Source organism: Pezoporus flaviventris, unplaced genomic scaffold (genome assembly GCF_033815535.1).
Source record: "Pezoporus flaviventris isolate CSIRO_AGI_PZ_B2104156 unplaced genomic scaffold, CSIRO_AGI_Pfla_v1 ptg000530l, whole genome shotgun sequence".
NCBI classification, from domain to species: Eukaryota; Metazoa; Chordata; class Aves; order Psittaciformes; family Psittacidae; genus Pezoporus; species Pezoporus flaviventris.
Window position 1 is genome coordinate 1 of NW_026893077.1, and position 14,411 is coordinate 14,411.

General features: G+C 64.7%; 2 protein-coding genes across 2 annotated transcripts in view; both read left to right on the forward strand.

Annotated features, from left to right (window-relative positions):
- Positions 1-4: 4 nt before the first annotated feature.
- LOC133263908 (platelet endothelial aggregation receptor 1-like) lies at positions 5-10,206 on the forward strand (the record flags this gene model as incomplete). The annotated part of the gene is given in 15 exon segments (XM_061443773.1): positions 5-110; positions 113-165; positions 883-1,003; positions 1,227-1,274; positions 1,277-1,389; positions 1,499-1,601; positions 2,256-2,402; positions 2,476-2,604; positions 5,079-5,207; positions 5,289-5,504; positions 6,208-6,314; positions 7,079-7,172; positions 7,275-7,328; positions 8,490-8,663; positions 10,000-10,206. Coding segments are annotated over 15 exon segments (1,800 nt in total), but the record flags the coding sequence as incomplete, so codon positions are not given.
- Positions 10,207-11,909: 1,703 nt separating this feature from the next.
- LOC133263911 (leucine-rich repeat-containing protein 71-like) overlaps positions 11,910-14,411 on the forward strand; it is a 31,018-nt gene continuing 28,516 nt past the window's right edge. Inside the window, 6 exon segments of the mRNA XM_061443780.1 lie at positions 11,910-12,086; positions 12,169-12,285; positions 12,387-12,518; positions 12,630-12,705; positions 13,504-13,578; positions 13,719-13,787. Coding sequence (XP_061299764.1) covers positions 11,990-12,086; positions 12,169-12,285; positions 12,387-12,518; positions 12,630-12,705; positions 13,504-13,578; positions 13,719-13,787 — 566 coding nt within the window. The 5' untranslated portion in view covers positions 11,910-11,989.

Consider the following 14,411-nt stretch of genomic DNA (forward strand, 5'->3'; position numbering starts at 1 on the left):
GCTGCTGGGGGAGTGCGTCTGCAGCCCCGGCTGGGCCGGGCTCTTCTGCAACGAGAGCTGCCCCCAAGGCTCCTTCGGGGCCGGCTGCCTCCAGCCCTGCCTCTGCCTCCACGGGGCGTCTGCGACGGGGCCACCGGCCTCTGCCACTGCCCCCCCGGCTACACGGTGCGGGGCCATGGGGCGGTGGGGAGAGGGCAGCACATGGAGGGTGGAGGGGGTCTGCGTGTCCCTATGGGGACAGCGGGGGTCTGGGCATCCCTATGGGGACAGCGGGGGGATGAGCATCCCTATGGGGACAGTGGGGGTCTGGGCATCCCTATGGGGATGCAGGGAGTCTGGGCATCCCTATGGGGACAGTGAGAGTCTAAGCACCTCTGTGGGGACAGTGGGGGTCTGAGCATCCCTATGGGGACAGTGGGAGTCTGGTGCTCTGGAGGGGGAAAGTGAGGTCTGGGGTGGAAATTGGGGGCCTGGTTGGTTCTAGGGGGGAACAATGAGGATCTGGGTGGAAAAGTGGGGCTGAGGGTGGTCCTAGGGAGGTAAAACGGGTCTGGGTGGTCCGGGGCGGGGGGGGGTCTGAGTTGTTCCAGGGTGGAAAGGGGGGGGGGGGGTGTGTCTGGATAGTTCTAGGGTAAGGCCGGGGGCTCTGGAAGGTTTGGGGGGGGTTCTGAGCATCCTTGAGGCTGGGCTGGGGCTCCTGTTACCTGGGGGGGGCAGTTTTGGGGTCTGGGCACCCTTGGGGGGGATGCAGGCAGCCCTGGGCACAACGTGTGTGCCCCATGGGAGGACGGGGGGGACACACGGGGTTCCCCACCCAGCCCAGCCCTTGGAGGGGGGGTGTCCCGGCTGTGCTCAGGCCCGTGTCCCCCCGTCCCCCCCCAGGACGAGCACTGCTCCTCCCTCTGCCCCCCGGACACCTTCGGCACCAACTGCTCGGGGCGCTGCTCCTGCCAGCACGCCCTGGCCTGCTCCCCCCTCGACGGCTCCTGCGTCTGCAAGGAAGGTGGGTGCGGGCGGGGGGGGGCATGGAGCCATGGGACGGGCTGGGTTAAAGGGGCCTTAAAGCTCACCTAACCCCCCCCATCCCCATCCCCATCCCCATCCCCATCCCCATCTCCATCCCCATCCCCATCCCCATCCCCATCCCCATCCCCATCTCCATCCCCATCTCCATCCCCATCCCCATCCCCATCCCCATCCCCATCCCACTGCGCCCTCACCCCCAGGCTGGCACGGCCCCCACTGCTCGACCCCGTGTCCCGCCGGCACTTGGGCGCCGGCTGCAACCGGAGCTGTGACTGTGGCCATGGGGCCGGCTGTGACCCCCAGAGCGGGGCGTGCCGCTGCCCCCCCGGCTGGCAGAGCCCCCGCTGCCTGCAGCCCTGCCCGGTGAGTGCCGCAGCCCCTCCCCCCTTCCCCGCGCCGCCGACAACGGGGTTCGGCCTCTCCCCCCCCCCCCCAACGGCACTGACCCCCCCCCTCCTCCCCTGCACCCCAGAACGGGACGTTCGGGGCGGGCTGTGGGGAGCGCTGCGACTGCGCCAACGCCGATGGGTGCGAGCCCGTGACCGGAGAGTGCCGCTGCCTGCCCGGCTGGACAGGTAACGGGGGCACCCCCTGAGCGCGCAGCGCTCGTGGAACCATGGGATGGGTTGGGGTGAAGGGACCTTAAAGCGCATCTAAAGCCCCGGGCAGGGACCCCTTCCACTGGAGCAGGATGATCCAGCCTGGCCTTGAGCACTGCCAGGGATGGGGCAGCCACAGCTTCTCCATTCAACCCATCCCAGTGTCCCTTTATGCAAAACTTCCCTATCTCCAACCTAAATCCCCCTGTTCCAGTCTGAACCCATCACCCCTTGTCCTGTCGCTCCAGTCCCTGATGAAGGCCCCTCTCCAGCATCCTTGCAGCCCCCTTCAGACACTGGAAGCTGCTCTGAGCTCTCCACGCAGCTTCTCTTCTCCAGGCTGAGCAGCCCCAATGTTCCCAGCCTGGCTCCTATGGGAGCTGCTCCAGCCCCTGCTCATCCTCGTGGCCTCCTCTGCACTTGCTCCAGCAGCTCCATGTCCTTGTGCTGAGGACACCAGAGCTGCACCCAGTGCTGCAGGGGGGTCTCGCAGAGCAGAGCAGAGCAGAGGGGCAGGATCCCCTCCCTGCCCTGCTGCTCACCTCCTGTTGATGCCGCCCAGCACAGGGGGGTTCTGGTACCCAGCTCACACCGACCCCCGCTCAGAGCCGCCTTTCCCCCCTCCCGCAGGCTCCCAGTGCAAGCAGAGCTGCCCCCAGGGCTTTTGGGGCCGCGGCTGCCTCTCGCCCTGCTCCTGCCGCAACGGAGCCGCTTGTTCCCCCCACGACGGCTCCTGCACCTGCGCCCCGGGCTTCCGCGGCCCCTCCTGCCAGCGCCGTGAGTGCCCCCCCCGCGCCCCAAACACCCCCCCATGGCCCCCATCGCCGTGCTAAGGGGCCGCTGTCCGCAGCCTGCCCGCCCGGCCGCTACGGGAAGCGCTGCGCCCTGAGCTGCTCCTGCGCCCACGGCTCCTCCTGCCTGCCCACCAACGGCTCCTGCCTCTGCGACCCGGGCTTCCGCGGCCCCCGCTGCGCCCAGCGTGAGTCCGGGGGCTCGGGGTGGGGGGGCTCGGAGCGGGGCTGAGCCCCTTGACCCCATCGTGGGGCGCTGCCTGCGCCCAGCCCTGCCTGCGCCGCCACGGCGGCTCCTGTCACCCCCCGACGGGACCGGCCTCTGCCCGCCCGGCTGGACCGGGGCGCTCTGCGGGGAAGGCAGGGCCCGGACGGAGCCCCCCCCGCCATGGCTCTGCGCTCCCGGGGACGGGGGGCACGGGAGGAGCTGCCCAGGGCCGTGAGGGTGAAGCCCTGCCCAGCTCCGTCCTGGGCACCACGGACCTGTACGGGCCCAGGCACTGCGGGGTCTATGGTCCCAGCAGGGAGCTGCATGTTCCAGTGTGGATTCACATGGCCCCAGGCACTGCGGGGCTCCATGGTCCCATCAAGGAGCTGCATGTTCCAGTGTGGATTCACATGGCCCCAAGCACTGTGGGGCTCCATGGTCCCATCAAGGAGCTGCATGTTCCAGTGTGGATTCACATGGCCCCAGGCACTGTGGGGCTCCATGGTCCCATCAAGGAGCTGCATGTTCCAGTATGGATTTAGATGGCCCCAGGCACTGTGGGGCTCCATGGTCCCATCAAGGAGCTGCATGTTCCAGTGTGGATTCACATGGCCCCAGGCACTGCGGGGTCTATGGTCCCAGCAGGGAGCTGCATGTTCCAGTGTGGTTTCACATGGCCCCAGGCACTGCAGGGCTCCATGGTCCCAGCAGGGAGCTGCATGTTCCAGTGTGGATTCACATGGCCCCAGGCACTGCAGGGCTCCATGGTCCCATCAAGGAGCTGCATGTTCCAGTGTGGATTCACATGGCCCCAGGCACTGCGGGGTCTATGGTCCCATCAAGGAGCTGCATGTTCCAGTGTGGATTTAGATGGCCCCAGGCACTGCGGGGCTCCATGGTCCCATCAAGGAGCTGCATGTTCCAGTGTGGATTCACATGGCCCCAGGCACTGCGGGGTCTATGGTCCCATCAAGGAGCTGCATGTTCCAGTGTGGATTCACATGGCCCCAGGCACTGTGGGGCTCCATGGTCCCAGCAGGGAGCTGCATGTTCCAGTGTGGATTTAGATGGCCCCAGGCACTGTGGGGCTCCATGGTCCCAGCAGGGAGCTGCATGTTCCAGTGTGGATTTAGATGGCCCCAGGCACTGCGGGGTCTATGGTCCCAGCAGGGAGCTGCATGTTCCAGTGTGGATTCACATGGCCCCAGGCACTGCGGGGTCTATGGTCCCAGCAGGGAGCTGCATGTTCCAGTGTGGATTCACATGGCCCCAGGCACTGTGGGGCTCCATGGTCCCATCAAGGAGCTGCATGTTCCAGTATGGATTTAGATGGCCCCAGGCACTGCGGGGTCTATGGTCCCGTCAAGGAGCTGCATGTTCCAGTGTGGATTCACATGGCCCCAGGCACTGCGGGGCTCCATGGTCCCATCAAGGAGCTGCATGTTCCAGTGTGGAATTAGATGGCCCCAGGCACTGTGGGGCTCTATGGTCCCAGCAGGGAGCTGCATGTTCCAGTATGGATTCACATGGCCCCAGGCACTATAGGCCTGTATTGTCCCAGTATGGAGCTAGGTGATCCCAGGCGGTATGGTCATATTTTCCCAGCATGGATCTGTGTGGTCACAGGCAGTATGGAGCTATATGGGCCCACTATAGAACTATATGGGCCCAGGAACTATTAGGCTTTATCTTTCTAGTACGACACTATACAGTGCTGGACACTATGAGGTTGTATGGTCCCAGTATGGAGCTATATTGTCCTTGTATAGAGCTATACAGTGCTGGGCACTATGGGGCTGTATGGTCCCAGTAGGCAGCTATATTGTCCCTGCATAGAGCTATACAGTGCTGGGCACTATGGGGCTGTATGGTCCCAGTATGGAGCTATATTGTCCTTGTATAGAGCTATACAGTGCTGGGCACTATGGGGTTGTATGGTCCCAGTATGGAGCTATACTGTCCCTGCATAGAGCTATACAGTGCTGGGCACTATGGGGTTGTAGGGTCCCAGTATGGAGCTATATTGTCCCTGTATAGAGCTATACAGTGCTGGGCACTATGGGGTTGTATGGTCCCAGTATGGAGCTATATTGTCCCTGTAAGTATGGAGCTATATTGTCCCTGTATAGAGCTATACAGTGCTGGGCACTATGGGGCCATATGTCCTGCTATGGAGCTAGATGGTCCCAGGGAGTTTGGAGCTATATGGTCCCTCTACGGAACCATACAGTCCAAGGCAGCATGGGGCTGTGTGGTCCCAGTGCGGAGCTGTATGTCCCAGTATGGGGCTGGATGGTCCCAGTATGGGGCTGTATCATCCCAGTATGGGGCTGTATCATCCCAGTATGGAGCTGTATGTCCCAGTATGGAGCTGTATGGTCCTGGTATGGCACTGTATGGCCCTGAGCAGCCTACTTCTGTCTCTGTCTCCATCCCTGTCCCCCCCATCCCCAGCCTGCCCCCCCGGCACCTTCGGGCTCCAGTGTGCTCAGCTCTGCCGCTGTCCCCACAACGCCACGTGCCACCCGGCCAGCGGGACGTGTCCCTGCGCCCCGGGCAGGACCGGGCCCCACTGCGGTGATGGTGAGTGGGTGCAGCACTGGGGACCCCCAAGGGCCCCTGTGCCACCCTATGGACACCCTGTGTCGTGTTCCCTCCCCATAGAGACCCCCGAGCAGCCCTACACCATCGTGCCAGCCCCCCCGGCAGCCTACAGCTCGCTGGGGGTGGTGCTCAGCCTGGTGGCCCTGCTGGCACTGCTGGTGGCCATGGTGGCTGCGGGGCTGTGGTGCCGGCACCGGCAGAAGGGGAAGGGGAGCCGGCACCTTGCCGTGGCCTACACAGCAGGACAGACGGATACGTCGGACTACATGGTGCCAGGTGATGGTGGTGGCGGTGGGGACACCACCGTGGTGGAAATGGGGACACCAGAGTGGTGATAATGGAGACACCACCGTGGTGGAAATGGGGACACCACCGTGGTGATAATGGAGACACCACCGTGGTGGCAATGGAGACACCACCGTGGTGATAATGGAGACACCACCGTGGTGGAAATGGGGACACCACCGTGGTGATAATGGAGACACCACCGTGGTGATTATGGAGACACCACCGTGGTGATAATGGAGACACAACTGTGGTGATAATGGAGACACCACCGTGGTGATAATGGAGACACCACCGTGGTGATTATGGGGACACCACCGTGGTGATAATGGAGACACCACCGTGGTGATAATGGAGACACCACCGTGGTGGCAATGGGGACACCACCGTGGTGATAATGGAGACACCACCGTGGTGGCAATGGGGACACCACCGTGGTGATAATGGAGACACCACCGTGGTGATTATGGAGACACCACCGTGGTGGCAATGGGGACACCACCGTGGTGATAATGGAGACACCACCGTGGTGGAAATGGGGACACCACCGTGGTGATAATGGAGACACCACCGTGGTGATTATGGAGACACCACCGTGGTGATAATGGAGACACCACCGTGGTGGCAATTGGAACACCACCGTGGTGGCAATGGGGACACCGCCGTGGTGACCACACTGATGCCTGCCCCCCAGATGTGCCCCCAAGCCACCACGCACATTACTACTGCAACCCCAGCTACCACACACTGTCCCAGTGCCCGATGCCAGCTCCTGGTGCCCCGGACAGAGCCAGCATCAAGGTATGGCAGCACAGCACCCATGCACCAGGGTGCTGGATGGTGCACTGTGATGGTGTAGCACAGTGCTGCATGGTGAACCATGTTCTGCACAGTGCACCGGTGCCGTACAGTGCACCAGGGGTGCACGGTGCCCTGTGATGGTATTGTATGGTGCACCATGGCGTAAGGTGAACAGTGCTCTAGGGTGACATTGCACAGTGCACGGGGGTGTTGGAAGGTGCACCGTGGTGTATGGGGCTCCACGGTGCTCATCCCATGCCACCCCGTCCCACCGCACCCCATCCCGTCCCATCCCACCCCATCCCGTCCCACCCCATCCCGTCCCACATCATCCCCATCCCACCCCACCCCACCCCATCCCGTCCCATCCCACCCCATCCCATCCTACCCCATTCCCATCCCACCCCACCCCATCCCGTCCCACATCATCCCCATCCCACCCGATCCCACCCCATCCCACCCCATCCCACCCCACCCCATCCCATCCCATCCCATCCCACCCCATCCCATCCTACCCCATTCCCATCCCACCCCATCCCGTCCCATCCCACCCCATCCCATCCTACCCCATTCCCATCCCACCCCACCCCATCCCGTCCCACATCATCCCCATCCCACCCGATCCCACCCCATCCCACCCCATCCCACCCCACCCCACCCCATCCCGTCCCATCCCACCCCATCCCATCCTACCCCATTCCCATCCCACCCCACCCCACCCCATCCCACCCCATCCCGTCCCGTCCCGTCCCGTCCCGCCGCAGGTCCCCGGCTCTCAGCTCCCGGCGGCTGCAGACGGAGCCGGCAGCACCACGCTCCCCCCCGGCTGGAAGCCCCGCGGCGCCTCGGGCAGCAGCGGTAAGGGGGGGGCAGCGGGAGCGCTCCCGGCTGTATCCACAGGGAAGGGGCCGGGATGGGCTGGGCTGGAGCGGGGGGGGGCCCAAACCTGCCCCTTTGCAGGGGGGCAGCTGGACCGGAGCTACAGCTGCAGCTGCAGCCTGGGGAAGTGCGAAGGTAAAGGAACGGGATGGGAGAGGGTGGATGGGATGGGATGGGGAGGGATGGGGAGGGACGAGGTGGGATGAGATGGGGTGGGGAGGGATGGGGAGGGATGAGATGGGGTGGGGAGGGATGGGGTGGGATAGCGTGGGGTGGGATGGGATGGGGTGGGATGGGGTGGGATGTGGTGGGATGGGATGGGGTGGGGTGGGATGGGATGGGATGGGATGGGATGGGATGGGATGGGATGGGATAGGATAGGTAGGGTGGGATGGGATGGGATGGGATGGGGTGGGGGGGATGGGATGGGATGGGATGGGGAGGGACGAGGTGGGATGAGATGGGGTGGGGAGGGATGGGGAGGGATGAGATGGGGTGGGGAGGGATGGGGTGGGATAGCGTGGGGTGGGATGGGATGGGGTGGGGGTGGGATGGGATGGGGTGGGATGGGGTGGGATGTGGTGGGATGGGGTGGGATGGGATGGGGTGGGGTGGGATGGGATGGGGTGGGATGGGGTGGGGATGTGGTGGGATGGGGTGGGATGGGATGTGGGATGAGATGGGGTGGGGTGCGATGGGGTGGGGTGGGATGGGATGGGGAGGGGTGGGGTGGGATGGGATGGGATGGGATAGGTAGGGTGGGATGGGATGGGATGGGGTGGGGAGGGATGGGATGGGATAGGGTGGGATGGGATGGGACGGGATGGGATGGGATGGGATAGGTAGGGTGGGATGGGATGGGATGGGGTGGGGAGGGATGGGATGGGATGGGATAGGGTGGGATGGGATGGGATGGGATGGGATGGGATGGGATGGGATGGGGTGGGATGGGATGGGATGGCATGGGATGAGATGGGGGTGGGGTGGGATGAGCTGGGGTGGGATGGGATGGCACGCGATGTGGTGGGATGAGGTGCAGTGGGATGGCATGGGATGAGCTGGGGTGGGATGGCATGGGAAAGGGTGGCTGGGTTGGGATGGGGTGGCACACGATGAGGTGGGGTGGGATGGGATGGGGGGGGGTTGGGAAAGGGTGCCTGGGACGGGATGGAGTGGGAAAAGGATGGGGAAGAGGTTAAGAGAGGGTGGGAATGGGACTGGGCTGGGGCTGGGACTCTCCCGACGCAGCTGCTCCCTGTCCCCCGCCATGGGGACCCCCCAACTCCTCCCCCTCAGAGCCCCCCCCGGAGGGTCTGGGGGGCAGCGGCAGCTCCGTGGGCAGCGAGAGCCCCTACGCCACCATCCGGGAGCCCCCCCTGGCGCCCGAGGGCAGCTACATGGAGATGAGGCCCCCGGTGCGCAGGGAGATGTCCTACGCCGAGATCCGGCCCCTCGAGGAGCAGCCCCACGGTGGGACACGGGCACGGGGCGGGGACACGGGCACTGGGGGGGACACAGACATTGGGGGGGACACATGGACACTGGGGCTACATGGATACTGGGGGGGACACAGACACTGGGGACACACAGACATTGGGGGGGACACTGGGGCACTGGGGGGGACACAGACATTGGGGACACACAGATATTGGGGACACACAGACATTGGGGGGGACACATGGACACTGGGGGGGACACAGACATTGGGGACACACAGACATTGGGGGGGACACATGGACACTGGGGGGGACACAGACATTGGGGACACACAGATATTGGGGACACACAGACATTGGGGGGGACACACGGGCACTGGGGGGGACACAGACATTGGGGACACACAGACATTGGGGGGGACACATGGACACTGAGGTGGGACACAGACATTGGGGACATACAGATATTGGGGTGGACACACGGACACTGGGGGGGACATGGACATTGGGGACACACAGACATTGGGGACACACGGACATTGGGGACACACAGACAGTGGGGGGGACACATGGACACTGGGGGGGACATGGACACTGGGGGTACCTGGATACTGGGGGGGACATACAGACACTGGGGGACATGGATAGTGGGGGGACACAGACACTGGGGGTACCTGGATACTGGGGGGGACACACAAACACTGGGGGACACACGGACACTGGGGGCACATGGATACTGGGGGACACACAGACACTGCGGGGGACACATGGACACTGAGGGGGACACGGACATTGGGGACACACAGACATTGGGGGGGACACATGGACACTGGGGGGGACACATGGACACTGGGGGTACGTGGATACTGGGGGGGACACACGGACACTGGGGACACACAGCCATTGGGGGGGGACACACGGACACTGTGGGTTGACACGGACATTGGGGGGGACACATGGACACTGGGGCTACATGGATACTGGGGGGGACACAGACATTGGGGACACACAGACATGGGGGGGACACATGGACACTAAGGGGGACACGGACACTGGGGGTACGTGGATACTGGGTGACACACAGACACTGGGGGGACACGGGTACTGGGGGGACACAGACACTGGGGGCACATGGATACTGGGGGGGGATACACGGACACTGGGGGACACACGGACACTGGGGGCACATGGATACTGGGGGGACAGAGACACTGCGGGGGACACATGGACACTGAGGGGGACACGGACATTGGGGACACACAGACATTGTGGGTCACACGGATACCGGGGGGGACACACGGACACTGGGGGGACAGGAGGCACCAAGGAGGGGACACAAACCCACTTGTGACCTGCTCTTGTCCCCGCAGAGAGCTGCCCGGAGGGGGGGGACCTTGTGCCCCCCGCCCCCCCCCCCAGCCATTACGACTCCCCCAAGAACAGCCACATCCCCATTCACTACGATGTGCCCCCCACCCGGCACCCGCCGTCACCCCCTGCACCGCGGGGACCGGGGGGGCACCGGGGACACGGGGCTGACCCGGACCCCCAGCCCCGGGGTGCCAGTGCTGAATAAAGGGGTGAATAAAGGGGTGAATAAAGGGGTGAATAAAGGGGTGAATAAAGGGGTGTCGGTGCGAGCCGGGGCTGGCTGTGGAAAGGGGGGGGGGGGGGGCTGTGCTGGGACTGGGAGGGGCTCCGGGCCAGTAATGGACCAGTAAGGGCCCGGGGGGGGTCTAATGATGATCCCAGTAACGAGACCGGGAAAGGCCCAGTAACGGGATAACGAACGGAGCAGTAAGGGCCCAGGGACGACCCCAGTGAACACCCAGTAATGGGACCAGTAAAGGGGTAAGAAACGGACTGGTGACGACCCCAGTGAACACCCAGTAATGGGACCAGTAAAGGGGTAAGAAACGGACCAGTGACGACCCCAGTGAACACCCAGTAATGGGACCAATAAAGGGGTAAGAAACGGACCGGTGACGACCCCAGTGAACACCCAGTAATGGGACCAGTAAAGGGGTAAGAAACGGACCAGTGACGACCCCAGTGAACACCCAGTAATGGGACAGGAATGGACCAGTGGGGGCCCAGGAATGGGCTCAGGAATGGGGCAGGAATGGGGCAGGAATGGGGCAGGATGCGCCCAGCGCTGCCCCCAGCACAGCCCCGGGTGCTCCAGCGCCGGCCCCGGTACGGGCTCGGTCACAGCGCAGCGCCGGCCTGGGAACGGGGAGGCCCCGCCCCTTTGACCAGACCCCGCCCCTTTCCCGGACGGCCCCGCCCTTTCTCGACAAACCACGCCTCCTTTCCGTTAGGTCCCGCCCACTCAGCACCGGCTCCGCCCCGCGCAGGCGCGGCCCCGCCCCTCGCGTCCTTTCCGTTGCCAAGGAGCGAGGTCGCCGCCGGCCCCGGGCTCCCCCCGCGACCCCCATAGGGAACCCCGCACCCCATAGGGACCCTCGAACCCTATAGGGAACCCCGCACCCCATAGGGACCCCTCCGCACCCCATAGGGAACCACCGCACCCCATAGGGACCCTCGAACCCTATAGGGAACCCCGCACCCCATAGGGAACCCCGCACCCCATAGGGAACCCCGCACCCCATAGGGACCCCTCCGCACCCCATAGGGAACCACCGCACCCCATAGGGACCCTCGCACCCTATAGGGAACCCCGCACCCCATAGGGAACCCCGCACCCCATAGGGACCCCTCCGCACCCCATAGGGACCCTCGCACCCAGGAGACCCCCATAGGGACCCCCCTGTACCCCTATGCGGCCTCCTCCGCGCTAGAAACAACCCCCTCCCCGCAGCCCCATAGGCACCAGGCCTGGTACAACCGCCCTCACTGCCTAAGGAGACCCCCATAGGGACCCACTCCCAACCCTGGGACCCTCCATCACCCCCTGGAGACCCCCAAGAGACCCCCATAGGGACCCCCATCCACTGGGACTCCCCTTTGCCCCTTCAGTGGACCCTCATCGAGATCCCCCAGGTCACCCCCCCCCCCCAGCATCCCTGACACCCCCCCTCCCATCCACACAGGGACCCCCACAGGACCCTGAGACCCTCCCTCACCCCCATAAGGACCTGGGACTCCCCCTCACCCCAATAGGGACCCCCACAGTGCCCTGGGACCCCCTCACCCGCATTAGGGACCCCCCCCAGAGACACCCCCGAGCACCCCTTATCCCTGGGGCACCCCCTCCCACCCCACAGGGCTCCTCCCCCCGCGACCCTCACCCACATCCGGGACCGCACCGGGACCCCCCAAGCCGGGGGACGGGGGTATCCGGTGGGTGCTGGGGGGAGCCGCTGAACCCCCCCCCCCGGTGCCCCCCAGCCGTGGGTCATGCGGCGCCGGAGCGATCGTGCCCCCAGGGAGAAGGCGCTGGTGGCCACGGAGGAGGAGACGAAGAGCGCGGGCAGGAAGGGGGAGCAGGGCCCAGGTGAGCCCCGGCCCCACAGCGGCTTCGGGGGTGGAGGTGCTGCGAGGGACCCCCTGATGTCCCCCCCCTTGCCCTGCCCCAGAGGGGTTCCAGTGCTCCGGGGTCCTGGAGCGGGACTTGCCCGAGCTCTGCGCCCGCGCCGGCATCACCCACGTCCCGCGGGTCACGGTGCGGCCGGCCCCGAGCTTCCCTGCGGACGGTGAGCGGGATCCGGGGGGGGTTAAAGGGGGAAGGGGGGGGGGGAGGTGCGGGCAGCACCCCCAGAACCCCCCGGTCCCGGTCCCGGTCCCGGTCCCGCAGCGGAGCCGCCTGCGGGGACGCTGGAGGAGACGCTGGCCCGCATCGAGCGCAAGTACCGGAGCTTCCAGCCCCGCATCCAGGTGGAGCGGGAGCAGGAGGAGCCCCGCAGCGTCCGCGCCGTGTTCCTGCGAGGTGGGTCCTGGGGGGCGAGGGGAGCCTGGGATCACCCCTGGGATCCCGCTGGGAATGCGGGGAGGGCCAAACCCCCCCCCCTCCATGGACTTGTGTCCCTGTGTCCCGCAGGCTGGAAGCTCGAGGAGGAGATGCTGGGGGTCCTGAGCCAGTGTCTGACCGCGCTGGGGGCGCTGCAGGAGCTGCAGTGAGTGCGGGGTGCAGGCAGCGGGACCCCCATGCCCCTCCCATGGCATCGGGACCCCCATGTCCCCCCCATGGCTTTGAGATCCTCATGTCCCCCCCCATGGCTTTGAGACCCCCATGTCCCCCCCCCCCATGGCTTTGAGACCCCCATGTCCTCCCCCATGGCTTTGAGATCCTCATGTCCTCCCCCATGACTTCGAGACCCCCATGTCCCCCCCCCCCCATGGCTTTGAGACCCCCATGTCCCCCCCCATAGCATCGGGACCCCCATGTCCCCCCCATGGCTTTGAGATCCCCGTATCCCCCCCCATGGCTTCGAAAACCCCATGTCGTCCCCCCCATGGCTTTGAGACGCCCATGTCCCCCCCCATGGCATCGGTACCCCCATGTCCCCCCCATGGCTTTGAGACCCCCATGTCCCCCCCCATGGCATCGGGACCCCCATGCCCCCCCCATGGCATTGGGACCCCCATGTACCACCCCATGGCTTCGAGACCCCCATGTCCCCCCCAATGGCATCGGGACCCCCATGTCCCCCCCCATCGCATCGAGACCTCCATGTTCCCCCCCCATGGCTTCGAGACCCCCATGTCCCCCCCCCCCCCCCATGGCATCGGGACCCCCATGTTCCCCCCAATGGCATCGGGACCCCCATGTTCCCCCCCCCCCGGCTTCGAGACCCCCATGTCCCCCCCCACGGCATCGGGACCCCCATGTCCCCTCCAATGGCATCGGGACCCCCATGTTCCCCCCCCCCCCATGGCATCGGGACCCTGATGGCGCCGTGTCCCCCCCGCAGCCTCTGGAACGTGCCGCTGCCGGAGCCGCTGCTGCCGGTGCTGGCGGCGCTGCCAACGCGCTGCTCCCGCCTGCGGTACGCGCTCATTAACGCTCCCTCATTAGCGCTCATTAACGCTCCCTCATTAGCGCTCATTAACGCTCCCTCATTAGCGCTCATTAAGGCCTGTGGGGGGGCCAGGGAGGATCCTGAGCGCTGGAATGGGCTCTCCGCAGGACGCTGAGCCTGGAGGGGAATCCTTTGCCTGAATCCGCTTTCCAGCTGTTGATGGGCACCGACAGCCTGTGAGTCTGAGCTGGGCCGAGCCCCAACATCTGTACGGGCCCAGGCAGTGTGGGGCTATATGGTCCTGGTGTGGAGCTGTATGGATCCAGCAGTATAGGGCTATATGGTCCTGGTGTGGAGCTGTATGGATCCAGCAGTATAGGGCTATATGGTCCTGGTGTGGAGCTGTATGGATCCAGCAGTGTGGGGCTATATGGTCCTGGTGTGGAGCTGTATGGATCCAGCAGTATAGGGCTATATGGTCCTGGTGTGGAGCTGTATGGATCCAGCAGTATGGGGTTATATGGTCCTGGTGTGGAGCCCTATGGATCCAGCAGTATGGGGTTATATGGTCCTGGTGTGGAGCTGTATGGATCCAGCAGTATGGGGCTATATGGTCCTGCTGTGGAGCTGCATGGATCCAGCAGTATGGGGCTATATGGTCCTGGTGTGGAGCTATATGGTCCAAGGCAGTATGGAGATACAGAGCGCTGGCACTATGTGGCTATATGATTCCAGTATGGAGCTAGATATTCCCAGTACAGAGCTATACAGTAGTGACACTGGGGGTCTCAGTACAGCTATATGGTGCTGGCGCTATGAGGATGTATGTCCCACTATGGAGCTATGCGGTCCCAGTACAG